General features: G+C 38.7%; 1 protein-coding gene across 1 annotated transcript in view; it reads left to right on the top strand.

Moving 5' to 3' along the window:
* Positions 1 to 16,189, top strand: part of LOC139936187 (uncharacterized) — a 70,765-nt gene that overhangs the window by 52,385 nt on the left and 2,191 nt on the right. Inside the window, exons 10-23 of the mRNA XM_071930950.1 lie at positions 547 to 704; positions 944 to 1,148; positions 2,467 to 2,528; positions 3,415 to 3,474; positions 5,200 to 5,311; positions 5,716 to 5,874; positions 6,662 to 6,706; positions 6,919 to 8,073; positions 9,117 to 9,239; positions 10,654 to 10,771; positions 11,335 to 11,488; positions 13,439 to 13,501; positions 15,257 to 15,329; positions 15,937 to 15,990. Coding sequence (XP_071787051.1) covers positions 547 to 704; positions 944 to 1,148; positions 2,467 to 2,528; positions 3,415 to 3,474; positions 5,200 to 5,311; positions 5,716 to 5,874; positions 6,662 to 6,706; positions 6,919 to 8,073; positions 9,117 to 9,239; positions 10,654 to 10,771; positions 11,335 to 11,488; positions 13,439 to 13,501; positions 15,257 to 15,329; positions 15,937 to 15,990 — 2,541 coding nt within the window. The remainder of the gene's footprint in view (positions 1 to 546; positions 705 to 943; positions 1,149 to 2,466; positions 2,529 to 3,414; positions 3,475 to 5,199; positions 5,312 to 5,715; positions 5,875 to 6,661; positions 6,707 to 6,918; positions 8,074 to 9,116; positions 9,240 to 10,653; positions 10,772 to 11,334; positions 11,489 to 13,438; positions 13,502 to 15,256; positions 15,330 to 15,936; positions 15,991 to 16,189) is intronic.

A 16,189-nucleotide genomic window follows, 5' to 3' on the forward strand; every position in this document is an offset into this window, starting at 1 on the left:
ATGGCATGCCTGATGGTACATGAATACATACATTTCTCTAAACCCAGACTCAAATGGAGACAATACCAGGGCCCATGTTCATGGCTCTGCTTAATTACTGTAAGCAAAGAATCAGAGCTCATGGAAGGCAAGCAAGAAATGTTGTGCTTTTATAAGGGATTTTATGCTTGTGCATATGTGCATACTCCATGTATTCTTAGCTTACACAGCTAGCCCAGAATTGCGACGCTTGCTCTGTAAACGAAGAATGGTGATTTTATAAAGTTTAAGCACAAACATTCACTAAGCAACAGAATAGTAAATTGCTTAGCAGAAACAGGCCACCTTTCCAAGTTACATTAAGTTTGCATTGTTGAGGCTGGTGCTCGACAAAAGTTTTTTTAAGCAAAGAAATTTGTCAAGCAGAATATTCTGCTTAACAGCTGTATGAAACTGGGCCATGAGCCATGAAATTGGGCCCGGACCTTTGGTCAGATAAACTTGAACGTTCAATGAGAGCTTGAATTAAATTATTTTTAAATTACCTTCTTGTTTCTTCTGCTTCAGGTGAGTCGTGACGACCATCGTTACTTGAAGCAAGTGGAGATGCGCGAGGAAGGTGGAACGCCCTCTATTGTCGGGGCAGTGCGAGCTGGTTTGGTCTTCCAACTCAAGGAGGCCATAGGGGCAGATAACATCATGGCCAGGGAACATGAATTATGCAGGTTGGAAATATTATACAAATACTGTTGTACATGATCAATATGAAACTTTCGCTGGTAAACAATTTCTGCTGAGCAAGATTGTTTGATGCATAGCAAATTTTGAGCTTCATAGCTCTTTGCGTTTGGGCCTAGTTATAAAGGAGGAACATGCCCCATGAGTTTTTGTTGAAGCTTTTTTTTTTGAGTAGCATACCATCAGAGTAAAAATCATTTTGTATTTATTGTTTTTGATTTTTCAGGAAAGCCCTGTCAAAATGGACAGATTGCACCAATCTCGTCCTGCTCGGCAACACAGTGGTTCCCCGTCTGCCCATTTTCTCATTTCTTATCCGCCACCCGACAACCGGTCAATTTTTGCACCACAACTTTGTCTGTGCTGTTCTGAATGATGTGTTTGGTCTACAGGCACGGGGAGGATGTGCATGCGCTGGACCCTATGCCCAGGTATGCCTTGTTCTACATGGACTAGTTTTTTGTACTCAAGTGATATTAGAAGGGAAAACTGATGGGGTAAATTTTAACTAATTTGGGGTTGAGCAAAAAACAAAACGTACAAGAGAGGAGGAATTGGAACTGCAACTTCCAGACTAAAGGGTCTAGGTACTATTTGTAGGATATAAAACACAATGCCCACAGATTTACATTAAACTCACTCAGTTTGAAGATAATGATAGTAGAAAGCTTCCCTTAAAATGTTACTTGCTGAGGTGCTGTAGTTTTTGAGAATGGAGTAAGCAAAGTCACAAAAATAATTGTTGTCTCATGAGACAAACAATAATTTCAGCATGTAAAAAATATTCCCGTATTACTAATTTCTCAAAAACTACAGCACCTCAGCAACTAATAATTTAAGGTAAGTTTTCTACTATCATAATCTTCAAATGGTGTAAGTTTAATGTAAATCTGTCGACATTATTTTGTGTGTTTTTTGTGTTACAAAAAGTACCTAATCCTTTAATGTGCTTGAGCTCTACCAAGTAAGCTATCTAGCCCTATGTTGGTACTCTCCCTGTTTTGGGGTATCTCTAATAAGGACACCACCTACAATAGGGCTAGATGGCTCAAACGATAGAGCGCCAGGACATAATTCTTGAGAACTCGGGTTCAATTCCTGCTCTTGTCAATTTCCCTTAGTTCAACTCCAAATGACTAACTTGTTTGTTAACTTTTTATAGTCAAGATTGTTTTATATCTTCCCGACAAAAAGCCTACAAAATGATAAATAGTTTGTGTATGCACTTTCTTTTCAAGGTCACAACTTTTTGTTGTTATCAAGTTCAATTTCCTAGTGTGTGCAGGCAATTCAATTTAAAGGTTAAAACATCTCAGTTAAACTTAAAGACATTGGACACTATTGGTAATTGTCAAAGACCAGCCTTCTCACTTGGTGTATCTCAACATATGCACAAAATAACAAACCTGTGAAAATTTGAACTCAGGTGGTTGTCAAAGTTGCGAGATAATAATGAAAGAAAAACCGCCCTTTTCACACGAAGTTGTGTGCTCTCAGATGCTTGATTTCGCGACAACAAAATCTAAATCTGAGGTCTCGAAACCAAATTTGTGGAAAGTTACCTCTTTCTAGAAAACTACGTCACTTCAGAGGGAGCCGTTCCTCACAATGTTTATACTATCAACCTCCCCCCACTACTCATTACCAAGTAAGGTCTTATATGCTAATGATTATTTTGAGTAACTCCCAATAGTGTCCACTGCCTTTTACAACATCTTCTGAAGATACTTTGGCACATTTCTTTTGTAGGATTTGCTTGGCATTAACGAGAAACTCGCCAAAGAAATTGAGGCAGCACTACTTGAAGATGGGTAAGATTTAAGACAAATTAAAGATGTGTTTTATTTTATTAACGACATTTGAAAGCAAGTTAACATTATTGGTTTTTGGAACATCAGTATTAACATTTATTTATTAACCAACATACAAATGAAAAAAACAAAGCTAAGAAAATTGAATCTCACTCGGTCATCGGAGTTGCAATAAATAAGTTTTAAAAAAACGTATAAAGTGTTTTCAAGCACTAAGTTTTTGCTTAGGTCCACAATGATCCCCTTTTGTGTTTTTGGCTATGTTTTTGTTGCTTGCTTTTTAAAATAAAATTTTCATTTTCTGTTTTACATTTATTACAAGCTCAAGTTAACATTCATGTAATGTGCATTGAAACACTTACTACAAGCAATTTGATTTGTTTGAGGTAAGATTTATTTCAGATAAGTCTAATTTCCCTGGATTTGTACCTACTCTTTGGGCATAATTTTTTAAGTTTGCATCGTACGCAAACACCTCCTCCTCTATTGCAATTATCTTCTTTGGAGCTGATTATGCAGAAAATTTGGCAAAACAACCTTCTTTCTACAGTCAGAGATTGTACATGTGTAACATGGGCCCAATTTCATAAAGCTGTTTAGCAGAAAATACTGCTTAGCAAATTTCTTTGCTTAGCAAAAAATGAGTGGGGCACCAATTGCAACCATGTAAACTTTATGGAATTTTGGCTTGCAACCAGTCTCTGTTAAGCAAGATTTGTTGTGTGCTCAGCAAGTGTTTATGCTTACAGGCTTTATGAAATTGGGCCATGGTTAATTTGGCTGGTAACCTTACTCTGGTAAGCACAATTTTGTTGTGCTTAGCTATTTTTATTATGCTTAAGCAACTGATTCATTTCACTTGATTATGACATATTTCTTTCTCCAGTCGACTTGACAGAGTGCATCTACGACGCTATACGGAATACTCAGAGAAAGAGATTTTCAGGTAGAGTGTTCAGTTATTTTTGACTTTTATAAGTAAATGTATAAAAAATATAAAAAATATATATTTAGCTGTTGCAAGTATTGCTCACCAAAGACCTTTGGTATAAATGCAAAAAATAGTTAATTGCCTGACGTTTCGACCCTTGCAGAGTCTTTCTCGAAGGCTTAAAAGTAAAATGTATTCGCCATTTGCGTGTAGAGTCTTGAATTTGGAACAACAGTAAATAGAAAACAATGTAATGACACTTACATCCAAACAGATACATTAATGCAATACAAATGAACCATGAAGTTGAGACTTCCACACACACATGGCAGATTTTTGCAAAGGGCAAATAGTGAGACTACCAATATTAGAGCTACAATCCAAATATCTTGTTGGGCCCCCCTGCCCCACCCCTTTCAATGTTAGTTCTCATTATTGCACGGTCTTCTTCTGCATTCCAGCCAACATTGGGCGGGGGGACGGGGGAGAGAATGCTTATTGTCAGGGGAAGTGGACAGGGGGTGGCCCAAGCATTTTGGCCTGGATTGTAGATAACTCAGTTGGTTGAGCGACGGCACATATGTTAATTGTTGGTGTATTCGAATCAAAGTAAAGAATATCCTGGTCATTCTGTTTTAACAGTTTAACCTGCTTTCACTAAGATTTTAAGATGTGTAACTTGTGTGTACTTTTTGTTGTTTTTAGATTGTTAAACACCCATGAGAATGTTTCATGGACGGACAATATATACATGTTCATTTGTGTTAATATTTCTAGTTTGTATTATGCTGTCTTATTTTAAAAATGTACAATTTTTCTATTGGTAATATTTTGGTTCATTTAATTTGTTACATTGTACACAACTTCATGCTATTGTCCTTTATCATACTGGGGACTATGTTTATTTTATCTTAGAATAAATAAATAAATATAAGTAAATGAATGCATCTACAGGATAGGAAGTGGAGGTCATTGCCTCTCTTGTCCTGGTCTTTGCCTTGGCGCCCCTTCAGAAGTTGCACATGTAGACTTTAACACTTTCGTTTGGAAGTGCCCTTTGCAAAATGACAATAGCCTTGCCCTCTAAAAGGTAAAATACGAGGCCTACATCTATAATAATGAAATGCAGAGTTTTAAGAAACTATCAAGGATTTAATAGATATAATTCTGCATTAGGGATAGAGAATATTATCTTCCAGTACGCGCTAATCCACCAATCAGATGCTTGAACTGGAGGGTGGTATAAAAACCTATGTACTACGTCCAGTGTTTTTATTGCACAGTGCGTATTGTGAGTGTCAATGCGTCAAACGCCGTATACGGACAGTGCAAAAATTACATTCTAAACTTTGTGGGCGTGCATGCTGTTCGTCGCGAAATAACATTCTTAAATTTTTAACTTTGCGCGTTTCACGTGAGACTGGAAAATAAATTCGTTATCACACGGGCGCTTGTGGAATACGAAAAAATATAGCGCGTCTGTGTCCCATATCAAACTTCGCCTTTGGCCTCATTGGATATGGGACGCAGAAGTGCTATATTTTTCTGTATTCCACTCGCGCTTGTGTGATAACTTATATTATTTAGTTATACACTTACACCGATGTGTGTACATAAGCACTGTATAATCACTACTCAGTAAAGTGAAGGTTTTGAACTTATTTTTTATAATTACAGGGAATTTTGTTTTTACTCATTTTGTTTCTTCTTGTTACATCTTTGATCCAATTTCAATATAAGACCTGGTTTTGTCCGCATCAATCTGCCATATTTCATGAGCAACGACTGCATGGACTTTGTAATTGAAGCTGTTACCATGGCAACACAGCATGCATGGAAACTGCTCCCTCAGGTATGAACGTAAAGTTCCTTTATTATTGTGTTTTATCCACATTCCTGCATTGGTGTAATTTCAGAGAACATTTTGTTCACTTTTGAAATAATAATAATGTTAATAATAATTTATTGATCTTATATTGCGCTCTCTCCAGGACCAGCCTGTTTGAGGGCGCATAACAGTAAAAATATCCTTTTTTGTAGCGTTTTGAGTAATTTATTTTATAAGAAAGTGCGCTTTAAAAGTTTGTATTATTATTATTATTGTTGTAGGCATGAACTCAAATTCTTTGCTCATCTTTCTGGTACAATTTTATATTCTTGTATAGATTTATCAAAAAATCAATCCCTGTTTGCTTTAAAGTTGATAAATTATTATTTGAGATTTTTATTCAAAATTGTTATTTTTGTTTCCCCCAGTATATTTTCAATCCAGAGACAAGTGAATGGAAACAGAGGGGACATCAAGTTTTCCAGGACAGACGATGGTTAGGATCGATCAATTATACAACGGGGAAGCTGGCTCACCCTGAGCCCACTGTGAAGAAGACTAAAGGACGACTGCCAATAGATTATAAGGTACAATCTCGGCAAAATACTTGGGCCACCCATTTGCAATAATAATAATAATAATAATAGTAGTAATAATAAGACTTGTAATGCGCATGTATTCACCCTGCTGGGTGTTCAAGGCGCAGAACATGTTACAATTAACATTCCCTGTCCTTCACTTCCCTCCTGATAATAAACCTTCTCTTCCCCGTCCCCTGTCCCCTCGCTCAATATTGATGGGAGCGCCGAAAACCGTGCAATGAGAACCAACATTGAAAGGGGGGCATGAGGGCCCAACAAGATATGGCAGGGATCGGGATTGTAATCTGTTGGCTTGTGGGATTTGGGGTTGGAGTTACTAAGTACTGCCGTCAATTTCACCAAACTCTTCCTAACTTAAGATTAATCTTAGGACTTTGGACGAGTCCCAACCCTTTTCTGTGGCATGCAGACCTTAAGATTAATCCTAAGTTAGGATTACTCGTCCTAACTCGATAGTGTTTCGTGAAATCGGCTGCTGCTCTACTTGGCAACTTACCAGGGCCCTATTTAATAAAGCCTGTAATAACAAAAACTTGCTAAGCACAGAATAGTATTGCTTAGCAAGAATTAGGTTACTAGCCAAACTTACGTTATAAGTTTGCATTGTTGTGGCTGGTACCCCTCTCAATTTTTGCTTAGCAAAGACATTTGTCAAGCAGTATTTTCTTCTTAAACCTGCCTTTGAAACATAATGTAATTAAGACATTTTAATTGTTATTAAGATTCAGTTGTCATTAAATATGAATTGATTGATATCATTTTTGTTTACCAGGACTGCCTGAAGCTTGCAGAGGAAATATTTAAGAGAGCAGAAAAGGTAATTTTTTAACAGTCATTATGATAGATTTGTAGATTAAATACAGTGTGTGACTAATTAAGAGATAAGGGCATTGGGAGAGGCACATTGTTGTGATGTATGATGTGTCCAGTTTTCGTGCTGGTTAAAAAAAATTACAGGTAAATTGATTTTATTGAATTTTTTCTTTTACAATTCTGTATTTTTTATTTTTTGAATGTTTTCTGTTGTAGGTCAGAGTCCAGTTACCAGACCAAACATTACTGTTTGACGAAAAGGCTTCAGAGCTCCGTTGGTTCATGCTGCCCAGTGAGGCTAGAGATCTCCTAGGCAGTAGTACATCACAACTACAAGGCCACGATTATACTAAAAAACTTCCTTTTGAGCCCATCAAGTACAAAGAAAGTTTCAGGGTCGATAATGTGGAGAAGAGAGGAGGTCAGATTCAGGAAGTCTCTTCGGAGGAGAGGTTTGTCGAGGAGGATCGTCTCAAGAAGTCGTCAGAAGACTTGACCAGAACTTTGGGTAGTTCTGTCTTAGAACACACAAGAATTCTTGTAAGTGTAGAGTCAAAAGATGATTGTACATCATCATGTGCAGAGTTGTTTCTAAAAACCGTTGAGGAAGGATTCGTTGGTGAGAGTGGCGATAGTTGGCCTGAATCATCTACGACGACAAACATAACTGATGATGGGGTTAAAGGTCATAGGGACGATATGATGGAGGGTGTTGTGAGTGAGTCTCTGATGGATTCACTGCAAGAATCAGTCGGTGATCCTGACAATTCCGCCAGTCGCAACAGCTCATCGTGCATGGGTGACAAATCTGGAATTGAGAGAAATTTGACAAGCGGTCAATGCAGGGTATCAAATGTTGAGGAAGACCTATCAGAAGTAAACAATCTAACCAAAATGAGAAATATTGGAATTAATGAATCACTCTCTAGGTCTGCCGTAGCTTATCCCGGACCCTCAGCTGTTAATTCTTCCATCGTTGTATCAACCCCGCAAACAGATAGCACTGCAGGTAACGCTGCATTGTCTTTAGCATCAGAAAAAATCGAGCACAAACCTCACGCACTAAGTCCTAAATCCAACCGTTCTGTATCAAATTTGGATCAACTACAAAAAGCTGGGAGTAATCATCCAATAGATACCCATCACTCTGTGGAGAGCTCTGTTGAATCTGGCGATAAAAAAACAGGAGGTTCCACTGCATTAACTTCATCCAAAGAAGAAGATACCACACAAGTTGAAAATGGATCTGTGGAACCACAAAGGACAAAGACTGGTGCTCCAAAGAAAACTGAGAGCAGGAAGAGTGGAATTCCTGGAAGCAAATCAGGTTTTCAAAAACCACCAAAGAACATCTTTAAGCCCACAGTACAGGTAATGTAATATTTAGTTCTGTGCTAGTCATTGGTTTTTCCCTTTTTTGCAGAGCAACCAGATATAGTTCTAGCTGGGTTTTTTTCTTTTTCTTCTCAATCCTTCAGGAGGCACTGTCTTGTTTTGTTTGCTTTTTTTAAAAATATTTTTTATTGCAACTTTTTTTACCTACAATTTATATGTATCTATTTTAATATCTTGCAGTTTTATTTATTTTTGTAATTGGCCTGATGTTGACACAAGCAGAGTCTTTCTCAAAGGCTTTAGCTATTTTGTATGCTTAAGCAGCTGGGCCCAATTTCATAGAGTTGTTGGACCAGAAAATATTGCCTGGCCTAGCAGAAATGAGTAGGATTCAACTCACAAATTGTACATGTGACATAGTTTTTTGGCTGGTAACCTCATTCTGATAAGCATAGTTTTATTGTGCTTAACTACTTTTTTGTACTTGGGCAGTTGTATAAAAGTGGGCCCAGGAAGATAAACTAGAACACCACACACTTATTGAGGGTCTTATAAGGGTGAGAAAAGTATCATAAGCCTCTGCATTCTATGTTCATTTAATATTATATTAAAGATAGTATTAATAATAATAATAATAATGATAATAACAAAGTTTTATAGAGCACACATGTCCACAAAAGTGCTCCGGGCGCGATTAAAAAAAAACCCACAAAAAACAGATTAAATTCCAATGAACGGATCTATCGACATGAGGTGTGTTTTGAGAGATGTTTTGAAAGAGTGAATAGAAGTAGATGTTTTGATGTGGAAAGGTAGTTGATTCCAGAGATGTGGTGCTGCAACAGAAAAAGATCTGTCCCCCAAGTGCAATTAGACTTGATTTCTTGAAGAAGAGATTTGTTTGAAGAACAAAGGTTGCGAGATGGTTTGTAGATGTTGAGCATGTCCAGGATGTAAGCAGGTGCTTGACCATTAAGAGATTTGAAAACAATGAGCAAGAGTTTATATATGATTCTAGAAGATATTGGGAGAAGATGGATCCTCTTTTTATTATGATTTGCCTTTTCATTCTCCTATAGGCCCTTGAGGAATACAAGATGATAGAAGATGGAGATCGCGTCTTGGTGGGTCTCTCTGGAGGCAAAGACAGTCTCTCACTGCTACATACACTCAGACAGTACCAATTCTACGCAAAAAGCAAGGTATCCACTGTGTTAAACAAACTTTAAAGGCACCTGGAAATAGGTTTTTTTTTCTTTTAAACATAAGAGTATATGTTTATTAACAATAAAACAATTTTTTGAGTAATTGTTTGTCACGATTTATATATTAAAAAAATTAATTAAGTGCTTGGGGGGTTGACTCCGCCTACCCCTTTTGTGACGTAGGAAAAGGAAGACTTTGCCTCGATGCGTAGATAAACACACGTGCAAAAGTACATGTAATTCTAAGACGTGAGTTTGTACGCTGCGAAAAAGGTTTTTTTCCTGGCATTTTTCTGGCAATGCCGACCAGGTGTATTGCTGCTGGATGCAGCAAAACAACTAAAGATGGGGTCAGTCTTCATCTATTCCCTGTAGATCCCAAGTATAGGCGGTTGTGGGCTGCGAAAGTCAGATTAACTAGAGCAAAGTGGTCCGGTCCGACGTCTTTTTCAGCGCTATGCAGCGAACACTTCGAGCCGTCGTGCTTCGAATCCGGGATACACCACTCATTTGACATGACGAGAAGAGCCATTCTTAAACACGACGCCGTCACTAGCCAACAATTTTTCCAGCTAGTGGGAAATCAAAGAAGGTATCTGAAAGACGTAATGTACGGGGGCCTGACTACAAATTTTCTCTTCAAATATCGCGCCTTGAATTACGTCACGAACAGCGCCCTCTCGGGTCGGGGCCTACTCGTAAATTTGTAAATACAATCAAAACTAATACTTTTAAACCTTAGTTAACTTTTTATTCACATTCCTCTCGTAAAAACACATATTTTAGTGACAAAAGCTTTATTTAAAAAAAATACCACTTCCAGGTGACTTTAAAGCTGCCTAAACACTGGTACCACAGGTCTCGCGGGTGTTGTGGCCGAGGGCGGGGGGACTCAAGTTCTGTAAATAACAGGAGTACAAATGGGTTCCGATGAGAGCTTGGGAGTAACCTTGGATGGACTGGCATCTTGTCCAGGGGGAATAAAAATATTCTCAATGCAATGGGGGACTTTCGGGATGCTTGGTGGCAGCAGACTTACCAGGTAAAATCCATTGTTCTCAGTAATGTGCGCATGCTCAGAATTACGTAAACAATGGGAATTTACCTGGTAAGTCTGCTGCCACCTAGCACCTCAAAAGTCTCCCATTAATGCCAAGGAACATAGAGTACATACTTTTTTAAATAAAATATTCTTTTTAAAATTCTGGAAGTTCAAATATGCACAAGACGAGCACAATCTGTTATCAGGAGACTCCATGGCTTGTGTACTGTGGACTTTTAGTATGTATAAAGTTTTATCTTGACGTGTTTTTTTTTTAGAATTAATTTCAGATGTGTGAATTCTACAAAGAATTTTTTTTTTACAGAACTGCATTGAATTGGAAAACCAACTTACTTTTTGTTGTTGCAGGGAATCTGTTTTGAGATTGGTGGGGTAACAGTTGACCCACAGACATTGGCCTATGACCCTCGACCTCTAATACCATATTTGGCCAGCCTGAGAGTGCCATACTTTTACGAGGAGCAGAGTAAGTAAGACTTATACAATTTATTTTGTGAGAGAGGTTTTCTCCACAGTGTAGTCACAAAAAAACTGTTGAAAACTAGGTAGTTTTTATGTAGAAAAGTTTACAATAACGTATCTATGCACTTTACATTAGTGCCCTGGTCATTGGGCCAATAACATTCCTTTAATCTTTCTCAGCTACCTGGATGAGAAGTATACAACCTCAGGCTACCATGGCGCTCCAAAGGCTTTTTCGTACACAGTGTCAACATCTACTCTCGCAGGTACCCATTTATACCCCTTGGTGAAGAGTAGTCGGGAGTCGTGACACTTTGTTCTCTCCACCAAGGGGTAAATGGGTACCTGTGAGGGCAGAAATGGTTCTTATGATTGATTTAGCTTGTTGCACAAGCTGTATACTCCCCAGTGAGCTGAGATTGTTTAAGGAATGATTTAAGGCCCAGTGACCTAGGGGTCATAGTGTTGGAAGCAATTTGAGACGCCCTTCGGGTGTGAAAAGCGCTACATAAAAACAGGTTATTATTTTTTATATCATCATTACTGATTTTGAATGTTTTCTTCCAGGTATCATAGACACCGCGTCGAGTCTGGAAGGAGGTTGTGATTCCATCTGTAGCTTTTGCTCAAGGATGAAGCGAGGTCGTCTTTATGCCTGCGCTAGGAGAGAAGGGTACAACGTCCTGGCCATGGGGCAACATCTTGATGATTTAGCGGAGAGGTATGAAGACAGTTCTTTTTTTTCCTCAATGGGTGTATTTGATTAGCTTTCCTGGGTCAACCCTGGCCTGCCCTCGGTACGTTCGAATAGCTTTGACGTCATTCCAGGGGCTCACCTGGGTCAGCTCGGAGTGCCCTGCTTGTGGAGTGGGTCACTTTGGGGCTGGCCCCAGGTGCATGATGTCACCACGAGAGGTGGAGTGATCGTTCGATTAGCTCTTGTAAGGGGCTCACCTGAGTGAGCACCGTAAGGTCGACACGGGGAAGCTAATTGAATGCACCCAATATTAACCCTGTAGAGGTCTACCATTTTTGTATAATCATCACCATACGGACAAACGTAATTTCTATAAAAATAGAACTTTGGTTTCCTTTAGAAACATACTTTATTAACTTGAAGAACAATGAAACATGTCAATGCAGGTCATGACCTTTACTTTGACCTTTTTAGTTGAGTTGAAATACATGAAGATCAGGGCCCAATTTCATAAAGCTGTTTAGCAGAAAACTATGCTTGGCAAATTCCTTTGCTAAGCAATAAATGGGCGTACCAGTCACAGCAATAGTAAACGTACGGTATTTTGGCTGGTAACCTATTTTTCTGTGCTTAGCAAGTTTTTGTTCTAACAGGCTTTTATGAAGTTGAGCCCAGATCTTGCAGCCATCCAGATCTTGCGGCTATGGGTATTTTAGTACAAGCCATTTGCGGACGCTGTGGTCTATAAAGGGTTACATCTCTTAGAGGATGATGGGGAGAAACTCTCTGAGCAGTTGTGACTTGTGAATAGTTGATTTTGTATTTCAGTTTAGGTTAACCAAAGAAAAATTGACTAGAGTAGGACTTGAACCAGCGACCTCCGGATTAAGGTGCCAGCGCTCTACAAACTGAGCTATCTAGTCCTATAATGGGCGGTCTCTATATTGTCAATATCTTTGTTCAGGAGTGCCATTTAACCTGTTAATGCTGTATAGCCAGGGAGACCGCCAACATGTAGGCTAGATAGCTCAGTGGTAGACCAGCAGAACATTAACGCAGAGGTCGCAGGTTCAAATCTCGCGCTACTAAATTTGGCTTTGTTCAACCCCAGATTATTTTCAATCAGTTTCTATGTCGTTTATTACTTGAATTTTGTCTTTAAAGACATCACAGCATGATTTTCTTTCTTCATGTATTTCTGTCGTCTTGTTTTGGTTCTTTCTCTGCTACTTATATCCTGTTCAAAATGTCCAAACCATACCAACGGCTCTCACTCACAGCCAATACTTCTCCTCTTCACAGGATTGTACCCACAAGGATTACCACACACTATTTTCTTCATATTATGTAATTGTCAAATGTTCATATTATAACATGTGTTTGTAAAATGTTCATACACCGGTATTATAACTTGTGTTCATCAAATGCTTGTTGTTGTTTTGGTTTTTTTTTGGTTTTTTTTTGGGGGGGGGGTGGATTGGGGGGCTCTAGAAGATATGCAAGTTTTTCTTGTTTAATTCTATCCCTTGTCCCTACTTTGCTTGGCTTTGCGCTACTACTTCCCTCTTGCTTTTTGTTGATTTCTGATTGTTGTGTGCCCTTAAGGCCCTCATATAAGGTGCTCTATAAATACTTATCACTATCTGACTATTAAGATTATTTGTCTTCACAATTGCAGTTGTTTTTATTTTGTATTTCTTATTTAGCTGTAGGCCTATGTCTATTTAGCTGTAGGCCTATGTCTATACGGTATATATGAATTAGAAGTTGACTTTAGTAAAATTTTACATGTTTTTAAATTTGGAGTTTAATTGCAATAAGTTCTTTAGTATAAACAAATAAATGCGTTTAATTTTGAAGTTAGAGAGGCTTAGAATTGTTTTACACTTTGTAGAGGGGTATTTTTTTGTGGAATTAATTTCTCAAGTCAAAATATCAGGCTAATTATTATTTTTAACACATTTTTTTCTTCAGCTTCCTGATGTCTGTTTTTCACAACGGTCTTTTGCGAACTATGAAAGCCAACTATACAGTCAAGTGAGTAGAAATCCACTAAAACTTTGTAACTTTCAGAACATATCGAGTGTTCAATTGTTGTTTTCCCAAACATTATCAGTGAACAAGTATTTGAAGATTTTCAGGAGTAAAAGTTACATATCAGGTACTCATGTCAGACGAAACTCATGTAATTTTCTCAGTCTATTTTTTATTGACTAACTACAAAATTTAATAAATTAATTTAACTTTCTTGAAGTCAAGTGCAGATTTTCATCTTTAACAAATACTATTAGAAAACATTTGTAGAAACTTGAGTATGTTTGAAGCTTTGCATGTTGTGGACAAATTATACGTAGTAAATTTGTTGGTACACCATGTATGAAACTCTTTTAAGAGAAGTGTTTACAAGAGCTTACTGTACGGCGCCTAGCCTTGCTCAAGGCAGTCGAATTATTCACTCCGAAAAAAGACCGCCGCTGTATAAAAACCCACCCGTATTCACTGTGCGTGACATCGCACGACACGATGCCCCCGTACACTATCCGCATGCGGAGGCCGTCAGGCCGACAGCCTTATAGGGTCCGTGTTGAAGCCACTGACCTCATTACTATAATAAGCGAAGAGTTCACACGGTCAGCTCATTACCATAATGCCCGCGAAAGACGAGACATGTTTACATCACACACCAACACCACGGCCGGACGCATGATAGGGTCCAAAGGTCGTGATAAGGGAAGTGCGTGATTGGACGTCAAAATGAATAATTCATTTGCCTCACATCCTGTGTTGTCTGATAGGTCTGATGAAAGATATACATATTCATGGACTGCATACTAGCATATCCGAGAGCCCCCCCATTTTTTTCCACTTGTGGAAATTTTTCAATACAACACATTAAACCCGGAAGTTACAGACCCGACAAGGCTGTCGGCCTGACGGCCTCCGCATGCGGTTAGTGGTACAAGTGCGGATGACTTGTGTGCACAGTAGTCGTACAATGTGACAGTGTGTATACGGGTGGGTCATGCGGTGTGATCGCACGCACCACGCACAGGGTATACGGGTGGGTTTACAGCGGCGTATTTTCAGAGCGAATAATGCGACTGCCTTGAGCAAGGCTATACGGCGCCATGAGCAATGATCGTTGGAATATAGCGCTATCTGGATGTTACAATTGATTGCACTCCGCCCTAACACTCCTCCAAAACAATCTTAATACATGGTTGTACCTGCAAGTTAATTAGCAGTAGTTTTCTAGTATAAATTTCAGTTAAATATTAGTCAGTATCCTGCAGTATTAGTATACTATTTGTATACAAGTGAAAATATAGAATTAGCTATTGCTCACTGCTTATCAACAAATAGTATAAATGTAAACACAATTTATTGGCCATACATTTTGACCCTCGTTGAAAAATATACCTTTTCAAACTTTCCTAACACCTACCACCAAAGCTGTGATTTCGTTGTGAATGGCCACAGGCCTATTTCTAAGATACAACTCCTGTAATTTTCTCTGATTGAGTGCAATAGACCGATCCATTAAGCTCCGCCTTATTGCGTATTGACCAATCACAACGCAACGAAGGTCCGACAAATCAAGTCCCGACATGTGTGCGCGTGCTTGGCGTGCGCGGTAGAGTTGTGCAGAAAAGGCATTGGAGAGGCTCACGTGGTCTTGCAGACACGTGCGTTGTGGGCGGAGCCTGATGGATCGGTCTATTAACCGTCTCTGATTGACTATAATTCTCTTTGATTGACTGTAATTTTAAAAGCTTTGGGTAATTTTTACAGGGAAGGTGATCTGAGGGTAATCAGACCGTTTGTTTACACCAGGGAAAGAGATCTCAGAGATTTTGCAGAAAAGGTAAAAAAAGATACCTCTGGATTCATTCAGATATAAAACAGTATCATTTATCCTTTGATTTATTTGTCATATTTTAAACTAAATATGGGTTAAACAAATTTACTTGAGCAGGAATTGAGCCTTTGACCACTGGTTTAATGTGCCGGCTCTCGTCAGTTTTGCTGTGTTCAACACAAAATTATTTTTAAAATTTGCAGTCAGTTTTCCTTGTGGTTTATTTTAATTTTGTTTGTAATGAATTTGACAGCATGTATTTTTATTTTATACTTTATGACAATAGCTTAGGTACTGTAATAGCAGGCATTTGTTGGTCATCAATAGACCCTTCCCATGAAATATGTAAATTGCAAATTGCACATGCGCACAAACAGTTTGGCTTGCAAAATTAGGGAACATGGCGCTGCTTTGTATGTGGCTAAAAGCAGCGTGGCGCAGACGCGCTTTTGCATCAGCTTAGTGCACATTTCTATGGCATTTGCCAACCAATATGGTCTGTACGCATCATGAATGTAATAAGCATACTTCATGTGAAGGGTCAACTGTTACTTTTTTGTTCCAGTGTATTTTTAAAATTCATAAACCGACAAAATGCCGTTTTCTTTTGCAGGCCAAACTACCAGTGATACCAGAGAACTGCCCAGCGTGCTTTGAGGCACCGAAGGTAACCATTCAATTGTTACTTACACAGTTGACCCTTCCCCGGTGGTCTGGTATCTTGCCTCACCTTCCACCTCTAAGACCCCGGTTTGAATCCCACCGGGGCACTACTTGGATAGGGTTTTCAGTCCCTACTTGACTGCATAGGTTTTTGCCACTTTAAATTTGTGTGACTGAGGAATGTGTAAGCGAGGGTGTAATGT

Source organism: Asterias amurensis, chromosome 4 (genome assembly GCF_032118995.1).
Source record: "Asterias amurensis chromosome 4, ASM3211899v1".
NCBI classification, from domain to species: domain Eukaryota; kingdom Metazoa; phylum Echinodermata; class Asteroidea; order Forcipulatida; family Asteriidae; genus Asterias; species Asterias amurensis.